Source organism: Stegastes partitus, unplaced genomic scaffold, assembly GCF_000690725.1.
Source record: "Stegastes partitus isolate 25-593 unplaced genomic scaffold, Stegastes_partitus-1.0.2 Scaffold942, whole genome shotgun sequence".
Taxonomy (NCBI): Eukaryota; Metazoa; Chordata; class Actinopteri; family Pomacentridae; genus Stegastes; species Stegastes partitus.
In genome coordinates, this window is record NW_007578673.1 from 101,987 (window position 1) to 123,672 (window position 21,686).

Consider the following 21,686-nt stretch of genomic DNA (forward strand, 5'->3'; position numbering starts at 1 on the left):
AAAACAGAGTGAGAAAAGGGGAATTGGGGTTGGGGGGTGTGCACATCAGAGTGTCCTTGGAAGTCAAATTTCCCAGGGTGCTCAAGTGTCAGGAATCAAGGACATGGAGAAAGGGATAAAAAAAAAATATCCATGGTGCTGGCTTTTTAGAGGATTGCAGGTACTTCCAACACAAGGACACACTAAAACACACATGCACACACACAGTTACAAATTTTGTGGCATTGCAGTATTTGCTGTGATGGCTAACCCAAATCTTTGACTATTACAGCTGTGAGCAGTGACTGAAATGACATTGTGCTGGCTGATGCCATGCTGGCAGACACTATTTCTACAGATAGAACAGGACCAAGTGGTATTCCCAATGATTTTTACCTGTAGGCTCTGAGAATAGCATTGTACTCTCCAACAACTTTTCCCAGTGGATCATTTCTAATTTGTTAAGAGGTACATTAAGGGAGTAGATCGGACGCAAACACTAATACAATTCCTGTCTGAATTCACGTGAAAACTTGTGTGTGCACGTGTGCGGAGCGTGTTTTGAGTGGGTTCTACACAGCAGCCCACTTATGTCAAAACTGTGAAATTAATAGCTGTATAATACTCATGAGACATAAAAAGATATATGTAGTAGGTGCTTGGGCTATACTGCTAAAGCCACGCTAGATATGGGCATGTTGACTTAGTGGTGTATATCCTCAGAGACGCTAATGCCTGCCTGAAATGTGTTTACAGTATGCTAGTAAAATTAGAATGATATATTGTCAGTGGTGAACCTTTCTACATTAACTCACCTTACAAAACCACAAATCTGTGATTCATTATATAAACTGTTCTGCTAAAAATGAATACATTTGGAATCACTGACTGTTCCTGACTAGATGACATCTGATAATGCAGCCAAGGCAACACTGGAGTGGCTTCAGAAGAAGTCTCTGACTGTTTTTGAGTAGTTTTACTAAAGCCCAGACTTAAACCACACAGTTATCAACATATGTGGAGAAACCTGAAGATGGCAGTTCACAGACACTTTCGATCGAATCTGACAGCTTGAGAGGATCTGTCAAGAAGAATGGGATAACCTCCCCAAATCCAGCTGTGCAAAGCTCACAGAGACTTACTAAAGATGACTCAAAGCTTTAATTGCTGCCAAAGGGACTTCTGCAAAGCACTTAGCAAAATAAAATTTCTGGTTTTAATTGTTATTATAAATGTAAGAAAATGTCTAAATATGTTTTTACTTGGTAATTATGGACTATGAATGTACACTGGGCAAAACTGAAAGTTAATGTATTTCATAATAAATCTACAAAATAAGTAAGTGTGCAAAAAGTATAAAGACCTGACCACACACGCCAAAACACAATCGATTCTTTAAAAGCTACATTTTTTAACCAACACTTCCTTATTCCTTAAAAACAAGGAGTGTCTTTAACTGCAGATCGGCAATTACCATTCAATGTGTGCAGCAGGGAGAAAAACGCCCATAAGCCTTTGGGAGTGCTGGTGTAGCTGAGATAAAAATCCACTTATTAAGGTCTGTGTTAGGGATGGGAAAAGAAAGAAAGGAAGGGAAGGGGAGGTGAGAGGAAAAAGAGAAGACTGACGATAGGTGCGCAAGATTACAGATGTTAATTTGTCTCTTTTTTATGTGCTTCTGCCATCTTTTTCCCATCTCTCCTCACATTACTCTTAAACTCTATCCCTTCTTTCATCTCATTTATTTACTCTCAGTCTTTCTTACTTTCCATCTCTCCTGCCATTGTGTGCATCAAACAGCTTCGGTACCTGAGGCACAATTTAACGTCTTTATGTCAGACAGACAGACCTGGGGACCCTTTTAAAGATGTTTACACTGGCATCTGCTTAATGCGCAAGTTGGAGTAATCTAAATCGCAACTCGCTCACATCGCTGTAGATACAATAGAGGCTGTATGTATGTGTGTGGGACAAGTAAAGCTGGGCAATATACGAATGAGCAAATAAACCAGAACAAACAAACAGGTGCTGCTCGAGGACGCTGGTGTTTGCAAAAGATTTAATACATGTGTTGGCTAATACAAGCTACCAGACACATAACACTGGAGCAAAGAAACACATGGATAAGAAATGTCTCATTCATACATGTCTCTCACTCACACACAACCTCAGTCTACCTGCAGTCTCAACAGGTTTGAATACGCCCACATGCATGCAAAGAAACAACCCCCTTGACAGCACACTCTTACATCCGCAGTCTCCTTTGCAGTTAAGCTAAGCTATGAAGTGCAGCCTAGCCTAGCCTTGCCTTGCCTGGCTGGCTGGCTGCTAGCATTTACTGCAGGGAGGAGAGAGAATGACCCAGTTGTGAGGCAAACTATTCTCTGCAGAGAGAGAGAGAAAGGAGAAAGGAGAGGTAGAGGAAGGGAAAAGGTGTGTGGGGGCACTGGTTACCCCAAGAGACCCACGGTGTGCAATGATTGGCTACTGGCGTGCAGGGAAGGAAGTAGTGAGAGGAGGAGGAGGAGAGGCAGAGGGCTCACCTGCAGTAGTGTGTCCTCTATAGTTGCACAGCCATAAATCACAGAGACTTGGAAAGGGAGGAATGTCGGGGAAAAAAAGGATGGAGATTTAGAAGCGAGACAGAGGTAAAGAACAAGAGCGATGTTTAGCTTCTAGGAATATAAAGAACGAGCATTACTGTAAATGTGGCTGCTGCATGTCATGGAAAAGGGAGAAAAAAATGGATCTCTTTCAATCTATCCATGATTTTGAGGCAATTCATTATATGCAAAATGATGTAAGTCTGTGCAAAGGTGTAGGATTACAAAAAAAATACCTATTTGACAAGGAGAATATTTCTCTGGTTCCTATTAACCAGGCCTGAAATGAAAAGAACATTATTCTTCCCTTATCCTTGATAACAAGGAACTTAAGTTATGGCTGATTTTGGTAGGAAATCATAGGAAACAGAAAATGTTAAAAGGTGGAGCTCAGTGCAGTTTCTTCATGCCTCTATTCTTCTCATGGCTTAAATGTTCTTCCCGGCTACAAGAGTATAAATTTGTAGTATGGGAGGCACTGATGGGAAATTACACTCTGGCCCTGGCAGGATTACTGCTAGCCATCCATCCACGGAGCTATACAGCAACACACTGTGTGATTAGTTGCTAGACATTGTATTGATTTTCTACTGCTGGGGCACAAATTAACTATCGCCATGCAATAATTTGGCACAGAGGCAAATACCAGTGCATGAAACTAAATGGAAATTACAGGTAATACACTTTAATTTTATGCAGGTGAAGCTACTATAAAAAGTTTTCAATGCTATTTAAATAAACATAAACCACCTTTAGGAATCATTAATTGCATATGTGAGATCCCATGTCTTCACAGTCTGCCAAGTAATTAATACCAAGGTAAGTGCTTCCTCCACTGCATGAAAAAAGCAGTTGCATCTTCCTTCAAAAGCAGCAATACAGAGTGATTCCTTACTGTTCCGCTACTGCTGACATAAGATGTCTGTGTAAGTGTGTTTGTGTGTGTGTTAAAGACAGCTATGCTTGGAATGTTTCTCTGTGGTTACCTATTCAATGATCCAGGCAAGGACAGAACGCTCGGACATAATTACACACCCGTTTACTAGCTTGACACAGTCTTGATATGGCTGAAGAATGTTAACGAACTGGCTGAGTAGATGTAGGCTTTTAGTGTGAGCTGGGGAAGAAAACCTTTCATATGTTGCATGAGTAGGAACATCTGAAAATCTTCAGGAGGCAGTTCTTATGTCATCTGAATGAGTGCGTTGTAAAAATTCCTGTGTCAGGCCTCAACTATGTGAGAGTGAATACATAATGCATTTATAGTAGAAACTGAAAGTTTCTGATTACACTTGTGATTTTTGTAGATAATAATTGTTGTTGTTGTTTTTTTTCTCCCTCACATGCTTTGGTTGCTTCTTGCTCCTATTTGTCTTCTTCATGGTGCCTGTGCATGTGTTCATGCATGTGTTACTGTGGCGAGAGAGTGTTTTTCACAGCACATGTGGTCTTAATTTGAATAAGCAGAGTAGGCTCGGTTCAGTAATAAGACCAGATCAAAATCCTATCAGTCTCCCTATTAATCCATACAATGGCAGAACATATTAGGTCGTCATTTGTAAAGGATCTATACATGGGAACAGCTTTAGGTAAACAGGCAAGTAATAATGAGCACTGTGACATTTTTACATAACAGTAGAAAATGTTTGATTTTTATAAATGACTATGGATCTCAAAAAAAAAAGCTAAAACGTAACATTTTGCTCTTTAAGCACTTGATGTGTTGACACTGCAAGTTAACTCCATCTCTGTGCTTGTACGTAAATTGGTAAATCTGGGGTTGAGTCAATTAATAGCCATTTCTGTGACATTTTTCTTATCCCCAAGCACCAGCATTAGTAATGCCTAGTAACCCAAAGGCAGTTTGACTAAGTCTAAATTGCTTCATGATGCAAGCCCCATGCCTGCCTGGCAAAGCCATCCGAAGTGAGCAGCTTGTAAACACACACAAGCTGCCAGATTTTCTCACTGGACAGTCGCACAACAACATGTTAATTAGAATAGAGGGAGGGGGAAAGGGAGGATAGAAGGACAGAATGATAGACAAATAAAAGCACAGGAAGGGAAAACAGAGAGAGAAAATGCATTTCCTATGGGTTTGTTGATGTTGTTTGTTGGAATTCACCTGCCATTGGATCAAATCTTTCCTCTGCAGTTTCTGAAGGGCTGGTAGAGTGGAGAATGAGATGGCACTACCCACTATCTGAGACACTAATAAACAAGCTGTACAGATATTTAATTAAATGAGCCACAAACTAAGCATTCTCCAGCTTCATAAAGCCAACTCACAGTTTTCATTTTGCTCACTGTAGTCTGGTAATGTTCAGTAGATTGTCAATGGACATAGACCAAAATTAACTAAGCAAACTGATCAGCGTAATCAAAAATTCAACATTACAAGCACATCAAAAGTTTTCATGTTGTGTCTTCAAGTATACAAACACACACATGCTAGCACACAAAAACATATTTAAACTGACAAAATAAAGCTCTTCCTAAAGGTCTAAGAGTGCTGACATTTTCTGCTCAAGTACAAGATGAACCATCACTGGAAATAGATTCATAAAAAATGACATGCAGAAATTACACTCGTGATCAAAGGAAAGATTCCTTGGCAGCCCTTGGATATGTTTATGTCCCCAGACCTTGACTCATCTTTCTCAGTAGCTAACCTCATCTTAACCCTGAGCAAGCAACACGTAAGAGTCAGCTAAAGTTCAAGCTGCCAGGAAACAGTAAGATCAGAGTGAAGTTTGCCATTTTCACTCTTCAACTTCTCTGCTGGCTCAAGCCTTTCAAATCCACGTACACACTGTGGAGAATAGCCACTCAAATCACTCACAGCTCAATATGCCGCCACATACTGGTACTCTTCTCAGTAGGTGCAGACTCATGAGAGTGAAATGAACATCAAACTCCATGTCACCACTCTCACCCTCTCACTTTACCCTTTCTCGACATTCTCTCCATCTCTGTAGCTTTCATCCTTTATTCTTGCTTGCCGATTTTGCCCTCTACACTCTTTCAGTCTCTCACTGCTGCGCTCTCCTTTCTGTGGCTGTTCACCCACTCTCTTCCCGCTTTCCATTCCAGAGATCTGTGTAAATAAAAAACTCATTTCTGCAAGCCTTGTGTCAAATATTAATTTAATTTTCGAGGAAAAGCATTGAAAATATCCCAGCAGTGCAACATCGGGCTGACATTCCAAGGTAGTTTAATGGCTAAGAGCCGTCACAGCTAATCATGAAGTTAAAGAAATATAAACAACAGCCTGCTACACCAAATGGACCATTCATAGCTGGAGGCTCACCTTTGTGACAAGCACTGCAGCAGTGCAGCTTAAGGCCATTGAGTGGTTCTGACTTACTCTGCTCGTGTGTGTGCAAACATGGTGGTGTCAACCTGCAGTGAAGCAGCTGGTTACCAAGGTTGGTTCTGTGTTTGTGTGTGTCGGCGTGTGCGCTCAGCCCTGTTCAGCCACTGACAGCTCATCAATTATAAAGAAACCTTGAAAAGGAGGGATAAGGCCAAGCTACAGTGATGGCATCTATAAATACACACCTGAATGACACACGTAACGTGAACAGCTATTTTTGCATACGATCACATACACACACACAAGGGAAGGTTGACAGCCCAGCATGCTGAGCGCACAAACAATGTCATCCACTACATCAGGGTACTTTATGTATCTGTTGAGTCAGGCCACTGACCACTCAGACTGGCTGCTCTCTGCTAACATGAGCACCGTGAGATGCTCTGTCTAAATCAGAGGAGAAACTGCTTTCCTCATGTCTTTCATCAACTTAACACCCAGTTTACCTGTGAGGACCACAGGTAAATTCCCTAACAGCCTGGAAGACATGCTCTATCAATTCCTAGTGGCACCTTGCTTTCTACTTCTGCCTCACTCTCATTTTTTCATCTCCCTCTACCTTTTCATTTTTGCTCTTGGACAATTTAGCCTTCAGTTTAGCTCCGTTCCAATCAATCTCTAGTATCTCACCATCTCCATGTGCTGCACATCTCCCAGCAATACATCCCTGTCCCCATTTCTCTACGTCTTTTCTGTTTCACCATCATACGTTCATCTAACTGCTCCTCATCTGAGTTTCATTGTCCACCATGCAAAGATGGAGAATGTGGGGTTTTGGATTGTGGTTGAAAAGAAAAGTTATCCCACCCAGTAAAAGCAGAGTTCATATCTATCAATAACAATATCAAGACAACTACTAATAAATCAAGTCAAGTTGAATTTCAATAAAATAAACAAAAGATAACACCTCATGAATCATATTTATCCAACTTTAAGTGTACTCAACATTCTTCTCCCTGGTCCTTGGCAGAACCACTGCACCAAACTATGTCCAATTTCCCTGCATTTCTATTTTTGCCCTATCTTCCCTTCAATTCCTCATCTCCCCTCTTCTTCCCCCTCCTCTGTCCAACTCTAACCCATATCCATTCCCAAGTGAAGGCTAAGGCTTCCTCACTGAATGCAACATGGATTCTGCCTCCTGCCCATTCTGTCAGCCTGGCTGCTGAATGAGGTTTTATGTAGCGGCACACAAGGCAATCACTACCTTCTGATCCTCTTCCCAGGCCACTAATGGACTTCACTTCTCATTAGCTCCCGTGATTTTCTGCACAAAATTGACCAATGTAGACACAGAGACTGATACACAAATATGAAACGAACACAAAACCCAAGTCTCCAAATCTAGAGAAGGACTGGGAATTTGGAAGGAGGCCTAAGCAAACCTTGTGCACCGAGCACTTAGGAGAGGATGATGTACGGAGAAACAATTGGCTTGGAACAATGGTGTAATAAAACAGCTGAGAAAGGAAACATAAGGTGAAGGAGGGTGGCAGAGGATGCCAGGAGGTTCCCACTGACTGATTCTCCTTGACACGCCTTCCTATTGCTGCAGCAGATAGCAGAGAAAAGCTGGGTAACAGACAGCAGTTAAAACAGCAAGATGAAAACACTAACACTATAATATTGTGCGTTCAATCAGCCTTATAGCTGTGAGGTGGACAGCACCTGTCATCAAATACCAGCCCACTGTCATCAGATCAAGTCTTTCTAATGTTCGCTCAGTTCATTGTATCACCAGCAATATCTACACTGTGTGAGCAATACTGGGAGCTTCCCTGGGAATTAAATACCCAATGTATCACAATACACTCTCGGATATGTGTGTGCCTGCTTCCCTGCACTGATGCCTTCTATACATTTTATCCCGTGCGTGTGGAGCAGCCTGTGCTACCATGGCAACTCACGTCTGAGCTTTCTTTAGTGTGTGCTGCTGCGCTAGCTGGTGTGGGAGCAGCAAGACACACATGCACACACAGTGCCAAGGCAACTAGCAAGACTGCTAAGGAATACTTAACAGCAGGGGGACACTGACATTTTGGGAATACTGCGGTGGTTTAGACATGAACGGACAACTGGGTGGGGTTGTAAAGGCTAGTGGACAGTGTGCGTGTATACACCTGCGTTGAAGAGACTTGTGTTTATAGCATAACAAGGGTGGGGAGGAGGGTCTAAATCAACCAATAAACCACTGTCCACACACATGCTCACGATGCCTGCCCGTCCTAAAGCATATTTCATCATTAGCTTTAAGCAGTTAATCCTCTGCTCCACTGACCACGGCTCAGCTCAGCCAATTTCAATAATCTGCATCTGGGGCTAACCAACCCATCACACACACATGCACAGACAAGCACACACATGCAAAACAAGGACACAATCAACCCACAAAACATATGGGACTGGTCCAGAACAGTGAATATCTCGGAGCTCTGATGCCCATACACACATGTATCTGTACACAATCTATAGTGCTGACAGAGAAGCGAGTTAAACAAAACCCTGTTCATTCATTAGACAGGAGATGCAATAGACAGATAGTGAAGGGAAAAAGGATCACTACAGCTGGACAGAAGGGTAATGAGACAGTCAAGTCAGGGTAGGCTGTACAGACCATGAAACAGATATTGACAGAGGTTGAGTCAAAAGTGAGACTTTGACCTTTCCCTTCCCAACAACAAACATTAACCATTCAGTGTTGGAATTGATCCGTTTCTCGTGCATGCCATCTCTCCTGACAACCTTAAATGACAAATCTCCCGGCGTACACTACTCCTCTCCTTCAAGAGGCTATAGCTTTGTGAGCTACCATTCGTTCACCTGTCTCTCCATCTCTCACCTCTCCATCTCCCATGTCAGTCTACCCTCTCCTTTCGTTTTCTTGCTTCCTAATCACCCAAATGCCTCCTACTTTGTTTCCTCTATTTTCTCCATGCCTTCCATCTTCCTCTGTGGTTGCCTCTTCTCTGTCTGACTGGGACAGAATGAAAAGTAGTGGCAGTGGCTAAGAGGTGAACAAATTGCCACAACACCGTGCTCTTTGCCTTTGGCCAAATACTGACAAATGTTCGATGGAAAAGATGTCTTTTTTTCTCTACACCACCACTTATGAAGCATCTGCTTTTCCAGACGTTACCTTTGGCAATGCTTTGTATAACGTATCTAGGGCACTGAAACACATTTATCCAGGGCTCTTCCGACTTCATTACCTTTGCATGTACTGCCTTGCTCATTTTTGAGCAACTGTCTATGTCAAGTTCAAGGTTAGATGCTCATTGTATTGAGCGCCAATGCTCCCCCATTGGGATGGACAGAGGGGAGATGCATTAGCACCTCGGCAGGTGGCCCTCAATCTCATCCCTCCCCTCTCTTTTCTCTCCACTTCTTCCCTCAACACCTCCCTCTTGTCCTCTAGTCCACCTCTCCAGCCACGGCCCCATGGCTAGCCTTTGTCCAGCACGATGTACATGGGTTGTGTTGGTCTAAGTGTTCACTGATGCATGCATGTGCACTTATCAATACATGCAATCATGTGCAATGTGTGAATATCATGCATTTGTGTGAACACCAATGTGTCTCATGCTGATGACCAGATGACCATAAACAAAACCAAAGTCTACAGGGGGTTAAGGCTTTCCTCTTGACATGCTGCTGTGCACTGACCTGCACTAAATGGGTTTAAACCTTACCCAGCCACAGCCTTTTATCTCCATCACATCTCCATCTCCTCCTTAATCCACAGACCAACGAACACACAAACTGACCGACAGACAGTCTGACAGAAGCCATATGGTCCATTCACTTCCAGTGGCAGGAGGTAGCCATCAAAGAGCTTTCACAGCAACTCCACTCAGCCATGGACAGATAGACGGAGGGAGGGAGAGAGATGAAGGGAAAAGGAAGAGGGAAATTATGAGGCGAGGGCAACCAGAGGTGGAGAAAGGGAGGGGAAGCAGAGAAATAAGAGAAGAAAGAGATGGGAAGTATGTTGAACAGTTTAGAGGAAAAGATGTATTATCAATTAAACAGAACTAGAAGTGAGGCAGAAATTAAAAGAACGAGGAAAAGGCATGGAGGTGTACAGATCATATAAGCCCTGAGTGATGTGACAGTTTTAAACCTTGTATGAGACAGTAAAGGCCAAGCATGGCTGTAGCTGTTGGCATGTACAGAATTCCACTGATTTAACAGTACCGCTTGTTTTCTGCTGACATGAGACTGTTGGAAAACTCAGCTTAGACTGTGTCAAAATGGACCCTACACAACATAGCCAATCCGCATTAAAGCCATCTAAGGCAGGTGTCTCTGAATGGGTTTTAATCTGTGTGTTGGGTGTTAATTTGTGAGAATAAACTTGAAACCACTACACAATGAACCCATAATGAGAAATTGTGGCTCAAAAGACAGTAAAAACATTAAATATGGGTGAATATCTCATTCGGATCAAAACTTACTCTCCAGACTCTCTCACGTCTGTTTCGCCACACCCCTTAAATTATCGTTCAGAATGGCTACACAACCCACTACATCCCTCTGGCCACAATAATCTTCAGATTTATGCAGGAGAATCACTTTGCCACAAAAGCATCTAGTATCCTGGGGAACCCGTCCAGCCTCCTTTCTTCACAGATATTCAACGTAAATGGGGCCTTATAAGTTAATCTAATAACAGATCTACCATTTAAGTTGAAGTTAAGGTAGGGGTTGGGGTTAAATACGCATTGTCTGAGGTGAGGATCGGTTTAGGGGCTTGAGAATGCATTATGACAAAGATGTTCATCAGTATAGACATGCTACAACTGCGTCTGTACTTTGATCCACAGGCCTAACGTTATATTACCAACATTTTACTCTAACCTCCATTACATTAAACTATTTCACAAGCAAATTGAATTTAATTCACTCAGCTTCCACTCCCAGCCCCACTTCATGATGTCATAAACGTGAGCCCGTAAACACTAACATTCAGCTCACCCAAACACCACTCCATTAAAGTCCATCCACTCTTTTACCGTAATACTTGTATTTATTCAGTGTGTTAGTCACAAGATCATAAATAACAGAAAAAAATGGAGTGAAAGACAGTGTGAGAGAGAATATCTGAGAGCAAGAACGAGGAGGGGGTTGAGGGATGGAACAAGTAAGATGGAGGAGTGTGTATAAATCAACATCCATTAGCCGTGGGGTTATAAAGTCACTGATGAAGGAGGTGGACTGAAGCTCAGACTTTTTATTGTCTTGTTGTTGCCTTTTATTGCCTGTGATGTCATCTAATGGTATACAGTTAATGACAGGGGAGGGGAAGTATGTACATGGGAGGGGAGGATGGGGTTGTAATGGGGCTGTGTGTGCTTGTGTGCACGCCTGTGTTGACACAGAGTATTGATCACCTTTGGTCAAAGCCTGTTGGGTTCTTTGCCTGAACACACCATATGTGCACAATCTGATCTTCATTCATGTTGAGTTTGAACGAGAACAAAGCCAAAGCCCAGCAGACAGGATCCTGTCAAGTGCCAACGCTGTAAAATGTCAAACAGGAATTAAGTGGAAACAACAAATATTCTCCCAGCTTCATATAAATATACGTTTCATTAAATTCAAGTCAATTCTACTTGCATTTTCTAGTTTTTATTTTCAGCCCACTCAGAACTTATTAATATGAGCTGTTGTAAAATTGAAGTCTTTTTGATTTGAGTTGATAAGTTTGCTTAATTTAGGCAAAAGTAAGTCTGCTTTATTAAAATTGTCAAACATGGGCATGCTAGCACACGTTACAGCATGAAACTCTGCAAAGACTGTTCCTTTTTATAGCTTAAAAAATACAGACATGCTATAAACTTGCTGTCTTTCATACACATGAAGATTGGCCATGGTCTTTCAAAATAATGAAAACAGCCACAATGAAGGTTAGTATTGATTTCAGTCACTTCACCCCTCTACACATATTACAGTCACTGGTAGCAGCCCTTTGTCTGTGTGCTGACATTGGTGCAAAGTGTCTCTGATAGGAGCAGTTGCAGCTGGAAGATCTTCATGTTAAAATGAAAACAAACACAACACATCCCATTACTTATGTTAAAACTGATGTTTAATAATCTATTATCCTTTATGTAATCAAGACAAGATTAGATGATGATACACGAACACTTAATGCAAATCGTTTCACTTTGATTTTTAAGATTAAAGGACAAGTTGTATTTCACAGTAAACTAACAACCATTATTGGAATCAATTCGTTAACAATTTCACATTATTACCAATTATTGATCCAAATATTGATTGTTTTTTTGGTTGTTGTTGTTTTTTTTTATGAAAAAGAAGTTTAAAAAAATTAAGTCTAGCTTCTTAAATTTGAATATTTTTGAATAACTGAATATGTTTGGGTTGTGAACAAAACAAGATATTTGAGGATGCCATCTTTTATAGACTAATAACAAACAAACCTATTATTTGAGAAAATAATCAACAAATTAATGGACAGTAAAAATAATCAACAGTTGCAGTCCTACGGTGAATATATGGTTTTGGGAAGAGAAGCCTTAACACTGTCCACGGGAAAGAAGAAAAGCATGAAGATAGTAAAAGAGACACAGTAAGAGAGTCTCTTAATCTTTGTGAAGTAAGAGTTTGTAATGTTTTTGACACTCGAAGCTACTAAATTTACTGAGTTCTAACTTACTTTCATTATTCAAGATGAGCAGTAGGTAGTAAATATGATTATATATTTCCCACTTTAAACATCTGCCGACTATGCTGGTTACCACAATGAAAACTGCTGCCTCAATCGTTCTGCTCCTGCATGGACAAAAAACCCAACAGCAACCAGCACAGGTAAGGGGCCAGTAATTAAAAATAAGAGTGTAAAAAACTGCATTCCTCACTGCTTCTGTATTAGAAGACAATGTCCTTTTGATACTGGCTCTTTGTTTTAGTTTTCCCTCGTGTTTCATCCCTCTACCTTCAACTGTGGTCATATAAACTCTCTCTTCCCACCTTCTCAGCGCCCTTTATAAAGTTCATTTCTGGAATGTAGTCCATCTCTGTCCAATCTCCCCCCTCCAGCTAAACCTTACTCTGCTTCCCTCAGTCACTCCATCTCCTCTCTCCTCCCCTCCTCTCAGCATAATGCTGTGTTCCCCAGGCCTGTGAAGCTCACTGGCCTGGCCGCCCCCAGAATTAGTCTCAGTCATGGCCCTACAACATATGTGTGTATGTGTGTGTGTGTGTGTGTGTGTGCAGGTGTGTGCGTGAGCGTGTGTGTGTGTGTATACAAGAAAGCAGAGTAAAAGTACAGGAGCTACCAAGTTCTATCACACCTAGCAGCAGTGCATCATCCCATTAGTTCTGAAAAGAGCTGCCACACGCGGGAGGGCACAGGGGCATGAGGGGGGTCTAAGAGGGAAGCCACAACACGCCAAAACCCAGCTTATCCAGTGCTGTTCAACTCTGAGGGGACAAAATCTTGTTCAGCCAAGGGCTCTGCTGTCACACAGAGTGTGACATGTTTTTCAAGGGAGAGACAGTTATGGTCCAAAATGCTCACAAATGCTATGGGTAACACTTCCAGCTGCAAAAAGAATTCCACTTTTTTCAGGGACTTCCACACCATCAAAGGCCGTTTTTCTTTCCTAAAGCGCATTGTCAAATAACAGAACATGTAAAAAAAAAAATAAAGAAATAAAAACTTACATTTAAAAAAAAAAAAGACCCATATAGCTTCTTGTACTTCGACAGTACCCTATTGTTGAGTTACATCAATTACCTAATAAATAATGCATTTCATCTTATTCTGATCCTTTAATTTGCCTCAAGAAAGAGATAAGAAACTTTGTCTAATCGATTCTGTAACATGCTGATCTGTGCTGTCTAGCAAGTTCTGCAACATGCTGATGTGTGCTACAATCTGCCCCCAGGGCTCTGGATTTTATACAAGTCCAAAGTGAAGGAAAAGTACAGTGGATACTCCTGATACTGAGTGTATACGAGTGTATGTGTGATATATGGTGCAGAGGGTGAGGAGGATGTAGAGAGATACCAGATAGGCTTGGCTGTAGGAATAAAACCCCCTCAGGGGCTCTGCTGATCCCCTTTCCTCAAAACACACACACACACACACACACACACACACACACGCGCCACACAGAATTTCTCTTTGCAGCAAAGTACACACACTTCCTCCATTCACTCTCCCTCGTTTTCAGGCATGCACATACACCTCTTCCGACTGCAAATACAGCCGACTCAGCTGATTTGCCTGAAAGTCAATCTGCCTTTCTACTACTATCCTTCCTCCAATCCAGCAGTCCCCAATTCCCAGCCCTTACCTCCACATGCTAACAGAGAGAAACCAAATCACTGCTCGCATCAATTCAACCATCTCTGCTACCTTTAAACCTGCATTTCTCCTCCTTACCTTCTTCACTTGTCCACTTTTTGTGCCCACGAAGACCAGTGAGTGGTTCTTGTAGACATACGCGATGACAGAGGTCATTTTGTCAACAGCATCGGAAAAGAGGGGCTTGCCACGCACCATCTCAGACACGCCCAGTGGTGCATTCATGTCGAGGCCACAAAAGTCATCGTCAATGGTCAAGAGCTGTAGCAGAGAACAAAAATAGGGATTAGTACACAAATCGGATTTTATTTGCCTAATGAATAGTGGACCTAAAATGTTTTCAAATCAAAATTTAAGCCAAGAGGCACTGATGAGGCAAACATTTATGATATTTTGGGACAATTTTGAAAAAGAAAGGTATGCCATGTCTTCAGGGAGAAAAGTTGGGGAGTGCCATACAGTATTGCAACTGATTTAGATAATGGATCGATGGATGGATGGACGGATGGATGGACGGACGGATGGATGGATGGATGGATGGATGGATGGATGGAAAAACATCAAACAGTGAGCACAGGACCAATCAGAATAGATATCAATACAATAGATCTAACTGTATTTCCATAAGGGAAGGGTAGATGGGTGAAGGGGGTCAACAAATGAGAAACATTTTATACTGTTTGTGATTGAAAATCTTTGAGCATTTCTATGTCTGTGCATCTGCTGGTTCACATACAAGCAACAGCAAATACATAAACACATAAGAAAGAGATGAAGATGGTAGAAGACTGCAGTCAGGCTCTAGTCCTGTAATAGCGCCAGAGGCTGCTCTGTCAGGCACAATTCCCCACCGTCCACCCAGTGCAACAGCAAGTGCAGAAATGCCACTGCAGCAAGATATTCAATGTGAAGTGATTCAAAAAGAACTGAGAGAAATAAAAAAGAAAAAAAGAAAAAGAAGTGCTGCACTACCACAGGGCTCTGAGGCAAATCACTGCAATGCATCTAAATATATATAAAAAAAAACTGAATTAAAGTGGGGAGAAACGCGGCTCTAGATGGCGGTTCATCTGTTATGCTTTCGGTGCGGACATGGTGCTGTGATTTTGCAATTACATACAGATAGGTGTGCTTCATATTTTGTCCCAGTCTACATTTTGTGTTTGCATGCATGTGTTTAATCCTGTCGGGGGGTATATTCTTACCAGTCACTGTGGGCAGAATGACTTATGGGTGTTGATAAGAGAATAATGGTGTTGGGGATTGGTCATTATTCTGGGAGCAACACTTGGTTTAGGACTGCAGCAGGCACTGCTTGATTAATAGCTGAGCAATGTGATAGGTTGCTTTGGGGAGAAATGACTTGGCAGGTGACACTGCCTTTACACTCTTTAAAAAGCACAGAGACCATCAGACATAAGATGAGATAGTGGGTTTGAGTTATGAAATACACACTTTACTGTACTGACTTGATGGTAACAGGCTTCTTAAGGACTGATTTGAATGTTTATATAAAGGCCTTGGGGAATGCACTAGAAACAGCATTAGTCCAACATAAATCTGTGGGCATGTGCAGGGTGATAAATAGTTTTCATAAAGTTAGATAAAATAAACTTAAATTCCCTTTCCAGTCATAAATTAAACCCCTAAAAATGTATCTCTGTGTTATCCTCTATTAAGTCACCGCCTCTTTCTCCATGCACTCCTCCCCACTTGCTGCAGCTTAAGCACACCAGCTCCCCAGTGACTGCTCAAACAGTATAAAACTTCACCATGCTGCACAATGGCTAGCTGTAAAACTATAGTAATTCAGCCATACATGATCAAACAGGAAACTGTTTAAGAAAAATCTAAGTACATAAAGCCCCGCTATGGAGATTGGTTCCTTAGGTCTATTACATATAAAATCCTGGGTGTTGGAATCTGTGTTTTTGAGACAGTCATTGGTACCCTGCAGTTTCAAGGTATAAAATTCTCAGCCATGACTTTGACAGGTTATTTTGCACATGATATGTCTTCTAGAATATAAACAGGTAACAAGGCCGTAAGGCTTGATTTTCACCATGGAGGGTTTTTAGACAACAAAATGTACATTTCGAGTCTAGCAAAAGAAGACAAGGTCAAAAAAAATAATAACCATCAACCTTAGTTCATGGCACAATTTCAGGGCTAAAGAATATGCAACCAATTTGGCTACAGTTGGCTAGTGGCTAGTTGAAGTGTCAGTGGGGGGATGCTCTGGAGGTCAGAGCGCCTTTTGTTTATGTCTTATTTTCCATTTTTCTTCCTGGAAGTGCACCGTTTGAGCTCTCGATAAATCTTGCAAGTACCAGGTGTCAAAACAACCCATCACTAAAGGCCATCATCATCATCATCGCAAGCTTCAGACCAAGCCACAGAGGACACATGGGATCTGCTTTTATTAGCCAAATGGAACATAGAGCTTTAGGCTATAATATGGGGTTTTATAGAGTGGTAGGAATGATCAATAGAGATAACCGAAATTTGGGTCAAGATCATGTCATGTGGTTAAAGAGGGTGAAGATGAGGATGAGGAGCAAAGACAGATGGACACAAGAGATACAATTGATAGCCAATGCAGACTGAGATGTCAAAGAGAGTAAACAAAGATGAATATCTGAGCACAACAAAAACATTTTCCTTCAACTTGCTACTCCAGCTCCCTGCCTTTCCCCCCTTGACCTTTTCAGAATGAGCTGCTGTCAAGACTACACTCTGTCCTCCAAGTCATGTGGTGCTTCGCTGCTAGACTAATGGCACTCCAACGAGAACGAGGGTCACTACTTAAAGGGTCACCCCCCACACACCCCCACCCCCAACGCCTTTTCTCCAGTAACCAGTAATGCTGTTTCAATGTATTCATTCTTACTTGTTGTTTATGTCTCGGAAAGAAATCACCCTCTTCGTGTCACCATCAGTTATAAAGGACACTTATCATACTTGGGTTCAAAGGTTAACAGGGTCTATCAACAGCAAGATGGAGTACTTTGTAGTGTTTGAGGTTTTGATGATTGAAAGCTTCCTCGGAAGATAATAAAGGTGCAGCTATTTCTCCCAAGTTTAATTACATTTCCAAAAAAGTGTTTTTCATCATTAAAAAAAGAAATCACATCATATCTGTCTGGCTGTGTAAGTAAAGGGTGATGCTTGAGCAAAAGGAGGGTGTTTTTATGTGACTCTTGCCGCTGACACTTGCTATATTATTTCTGCTGGTTGCCAATCACCACCATCTCTGTCCTCTGTTCTGCAATCTAATGAAATATACTTTGCCTGTCAGCCCTTTCAGGAAGCAGACACATTTTCATTACGCCACCAGCAAAACATGACATTTGTAGTTGAGATGCCAAAGATGTCTCGAGTCAGAAAGCCAAATATCAATGTAGCCCTTGACATTGTCTGACACTAAGACACTGCTGCCGCTGCTTCCATCATGTTTTATGCCCTTTTTCTTTCTCTCAATCCTCCTAATTAAATTGGGTTCTGACTCTGAGCTTAATATTTTAATGCTTTTTTTTCGGTCAGCCGTTTCTGGCTTAACTTCCAATGGCCCTTGCTGTACAAATGTAGCACTGAAGGCTAGAGATCACCTTCACTGCACCCAATTTTAGCTCAGTTTTGACCTTTAATTTTTATTTTGATCAATTTCCACAGACAAATTAAAGCAAGTAAAACAGCCAACGAGGCTTCAAACCACTCCATCGCTGGGTGCTGCTGATATTAAAACTAATTATTACTGGTACAGGTAAAACTAGTTTTGCACATCAGAAAATGAGTTCGCTGCTTGATTAGCAGCAGACGAGCTACTCAAGTGAGTTGAACCTGTGAACATAAATCCATTTCTTGCTCAAGCCTGGCAGGTATTTCAGCCAGCGTCCCGCAGCGTAGCAACTGAGGAGAAAGATGGAGGGTTCCTCCCTGAAGACAGAGAGACAAGAGAGCGGAGTCTCTGTATTTGGACAGAGGCCAGGCACTGAGGCAGAATCAGGTCACTCTCAGCCGTATCCATCTCTCTGCTTCTGTCTGCCTGCCAGCACCAGCACAAAGAGAGCTCTCTTCTGGACTGTGCAGAGGGATCAGCAGATACAGACTGGAGAAAAAGAGAGGGGGCAGTGGGCGCGCGCGAAAGCGAGAGTTGCTCAATGCGATTATTGGGGGATTGAAAGAGATCCGCTCTCCAACGTTCTCTGATGTATGGCCTAATCTGAGCTTGCGCTGTTGTGAGGGCCCATTCCATTGGCTGCAAGTTCACAAAGTTAATGACACACGTTAAACCGCCGAGACGCTTTACTTTGTGGCACTGCTCAACCATCGGAGGCTCCAAAGAGACCGTTTTCTTGCATTTCGAGATATTCCTTTTTATTGCGGTTATTACACCGCCTGTGGCTTTTCAATTACTTTCTTCGCCAATCCATTTTAGTGCACCGAAACTGCTCTTCTGGTCTTTATTCTAAAAATTCATTATGCAACATTTGTTAGTTATGATTAGCTTGTTTCGCTGTCGAGTCATTGATGATTTTGCGGGAAATCTGCTCTTTAAAGCAAGACTGGAGTTAAATGAAAAAAAATGCATCATAGTAGTTGCTCTTTGTGTAATTAGCCGCTTGGTCATCCAGTATTTTCTTCTTGCCCTACTGTGCTAAATGACTAACCTGCCAGAATGATTGGTGGCACTAGAGAATTATGTCATGACTAAGTGGGTTTGCAGTGTTCATTGTAAGATATAATGTCAACATTCAATTTCCCTATAATAAAACACTGGCTGTATGACTCCTGCAGGAACACTAAGCCACGTTGAAGCAAAACATACAAGGACGGCATTCATTACTTACGATTCATAATTTGCTATATATCAAGGTATGCAAAAAATGTTGGATGGTACCCAAGCATGTCAGCTGCAATTCTGTGAAGGGGTAATTGGGCGCATACATTTTTTTTTAAAATTCTACAAGATATTTAACTGTAGATGTTGTTAGAACAATAGAGGGAGACAAACAGTTTTGTTGTTTTATGCAGTAAGTGTTTGCATCACCCAGCTACTATTTGCTTCATAATGTCCAGCAAAGACTTTCATTGCAATTCAGACTGCAACAATAGCAAAAAAAACATCTATATGGCTCTTATCCATTTTTCAGCCAGTGTCCAGACATGTCTTGATATTGTCCAATCTACAATTCTTCTTTTAGAAAATGATTCATACCTCGTAAAACTGTCCCATGTTTTTGAGAAAAAGCAAGTTTTTATATCATTTCAAATGCTCATGGTAATTTCTACCATCTTCTAGAGCATTGCAATATCCTGTAAGTTGAGAATAGCAGATGTAGTAGTTCTCTGGTAAGGCACTAGTCAAATGCAATGCAAGGTTAAAACCAAAAAAGATCTCAAAAGGCGAGGCAGGAAGCCAAAAGTCATTTTGGAGAAAAACATCAGTCTGCAGAAAATCTTGGCCTTAGGCAACATTGGAGTCTCCAACAAAACAATGATCTGAAACATACAGCGGTACAAAGTCGTCAAGAACTGGCTAAAAGAAAACAAATATCGTGAGTGATGGCAAGGAAGCCTTCTAGCATCAAAGACCTAGAGATTGTCACAAAGACAAGTGGAACAAAATCCCAGTGGGTGCTTATTTCCAGTGGACACTAGTGAATAAAAACTTTTGTATACATACATATATTTACACTTACACTGATGAAAAGCTCAGAGAATCTCAAGAATAACATTAATTACCATTTTTATTCAGCTACATTATTTGATTTTGCAAGTTAAATTGAACCTTTATCCTTCACTTGTTTGTGTGACTCTAAGACTGTGTGTATCAGACTGTGCCGAGACTTAGTCTGTCCAACTACTGATCCATGGTGCCCTCCACTACACTGGCAACTTCTGACAGAATATACCACCACACACACATTGAAGCAAAGGCACAAAGAGTAAAATGTGCAATGCACAATTCACTCTGAAACTTGACTAAAAACACTGTGCCAACTGTGTGCACGCTCTTCTTTGAGGTTCATGTTTTGTTTTTCACGCCTGGCATCATCTTGTCATAACCTTCCACACGTTGCATCCTGTTTTCATGGATGATTTTGCCATTTCCCTTTTTAAAAAAAATAAATCTAATCTGGAAACTGTCCAACCTATTAGGCTATTGGCAGCATTTTTTTTGCTTTTAGCAAAAAAGCACAAACAGCATCAACCGAGACAGAAACACAATGGCAAAGGATTACAGAAGTCAGAATGAAGTGTATATGTCCAAGGCAAATAATCTTGGACATGTCCATGCAGCATTTAAGTGAATGGTGGACAAGAAAACGTAATGCCTGGATGTAAAAGGTAACGATATACAAAATGATTAAAATGTATGAGGAGAGACAGGAATACAGTTACACTGCATATTCAAAGAGAAGTAGAGACATTATTTTTGTAAAAACTGCCTCAACATAGAACCTGAATTCTTCTTCTCAAAGTCAAATGTGAAGTATATGAGCAGGAGTCATTGTGAATCGGCTTCTGATGCCTAGGGTTCACTGCTCTTTGCTGCTTTGTTAAGGTGTCCACAGGGCGTTCCAAAAGAGAGAGCACTTTTTTGCAGCACTCTGACTGAATCATGCTCAGAATTCAGTCTGAATGCACAAGTGTCGACGTGAACTACAAGAGCTGTCACTGCGTAGATTTAACTTCCCCTCTGTATGGCGCCCTGGGGACTGTTTCGAAAACCAGTCACAATGATTAGGACTGAAGAAAGAAAGAATATATATATATATAGATGGGCACACACACACAGGACAGGCTCTGTGCCTGACAGTGAAGTAATCTCTGGGAAGACATCACATCAATCTCGGTGGATCAGCACAGTTATAGAATGCAGAATGGGAGATAATAGTGAGAGTTTGTGCACATTAATATTAAACAAAGCTGGAAACTGAAGCAAATTTGCATACATTCATGTGTATAGATATATTAGACACACTTCTCTGGGTAAGCCTACAGCAAAGTTAACTTATATGTGTGTTCTGTTGGCAGGTTTCAATATGAGCAGAGAGGCTCTGACAAGCCTGTGATATTCTGTAAATTCATGTTTGTGTTCGCACCTGCCAACCGTTAGCTGAGCAGCTACAACAGATGATAAATATTAGTTAGGAAAAACAATCAAGTCAGAAACTAACGAAACAGCATGACAATTTTGGCATGAAACTGAGAAATTACCAAAGCAGAGACAGAAGACAGAATAGGTAGAAAACTATTGGAGGCAAGATGGGAGTTCAAGAGGTGCACAAGTGTGGAGAAAAAGGAAATCCAGAAACCAGAACAGGTGTTTCATATTACTTCCTAATCTATTATTTCATCTCCACTATGTACTGACAGAAAATCATTA

The 21,686-nt window shown here is 41.4% G+C and overlaps 1 protein-coding gene across 1 annotated transcript in view; it reads right to left on the reverse strand.

Annotated features, from left to right (window-relative positions):
* Positions 1-21,686, reverse strand: part of LOC103366396 (plexin-A4-like) — a gene marked incomplete at its 3' end in the record, with an annotated part of 155,538 nt that overhangs the window by 100,081 nt on the left and 33,771 nt on the right. The window contains exon 3 of the mRNA XM_008294104.1: positions 14,372-14,554. Coding sequence (XP_008292326.1) covers positions 14,372-14,554 — 183 coding nt within the window. The remainder of the gene's footprint in view (positions 1-14,371; positions 14,555-21,686) is intronic.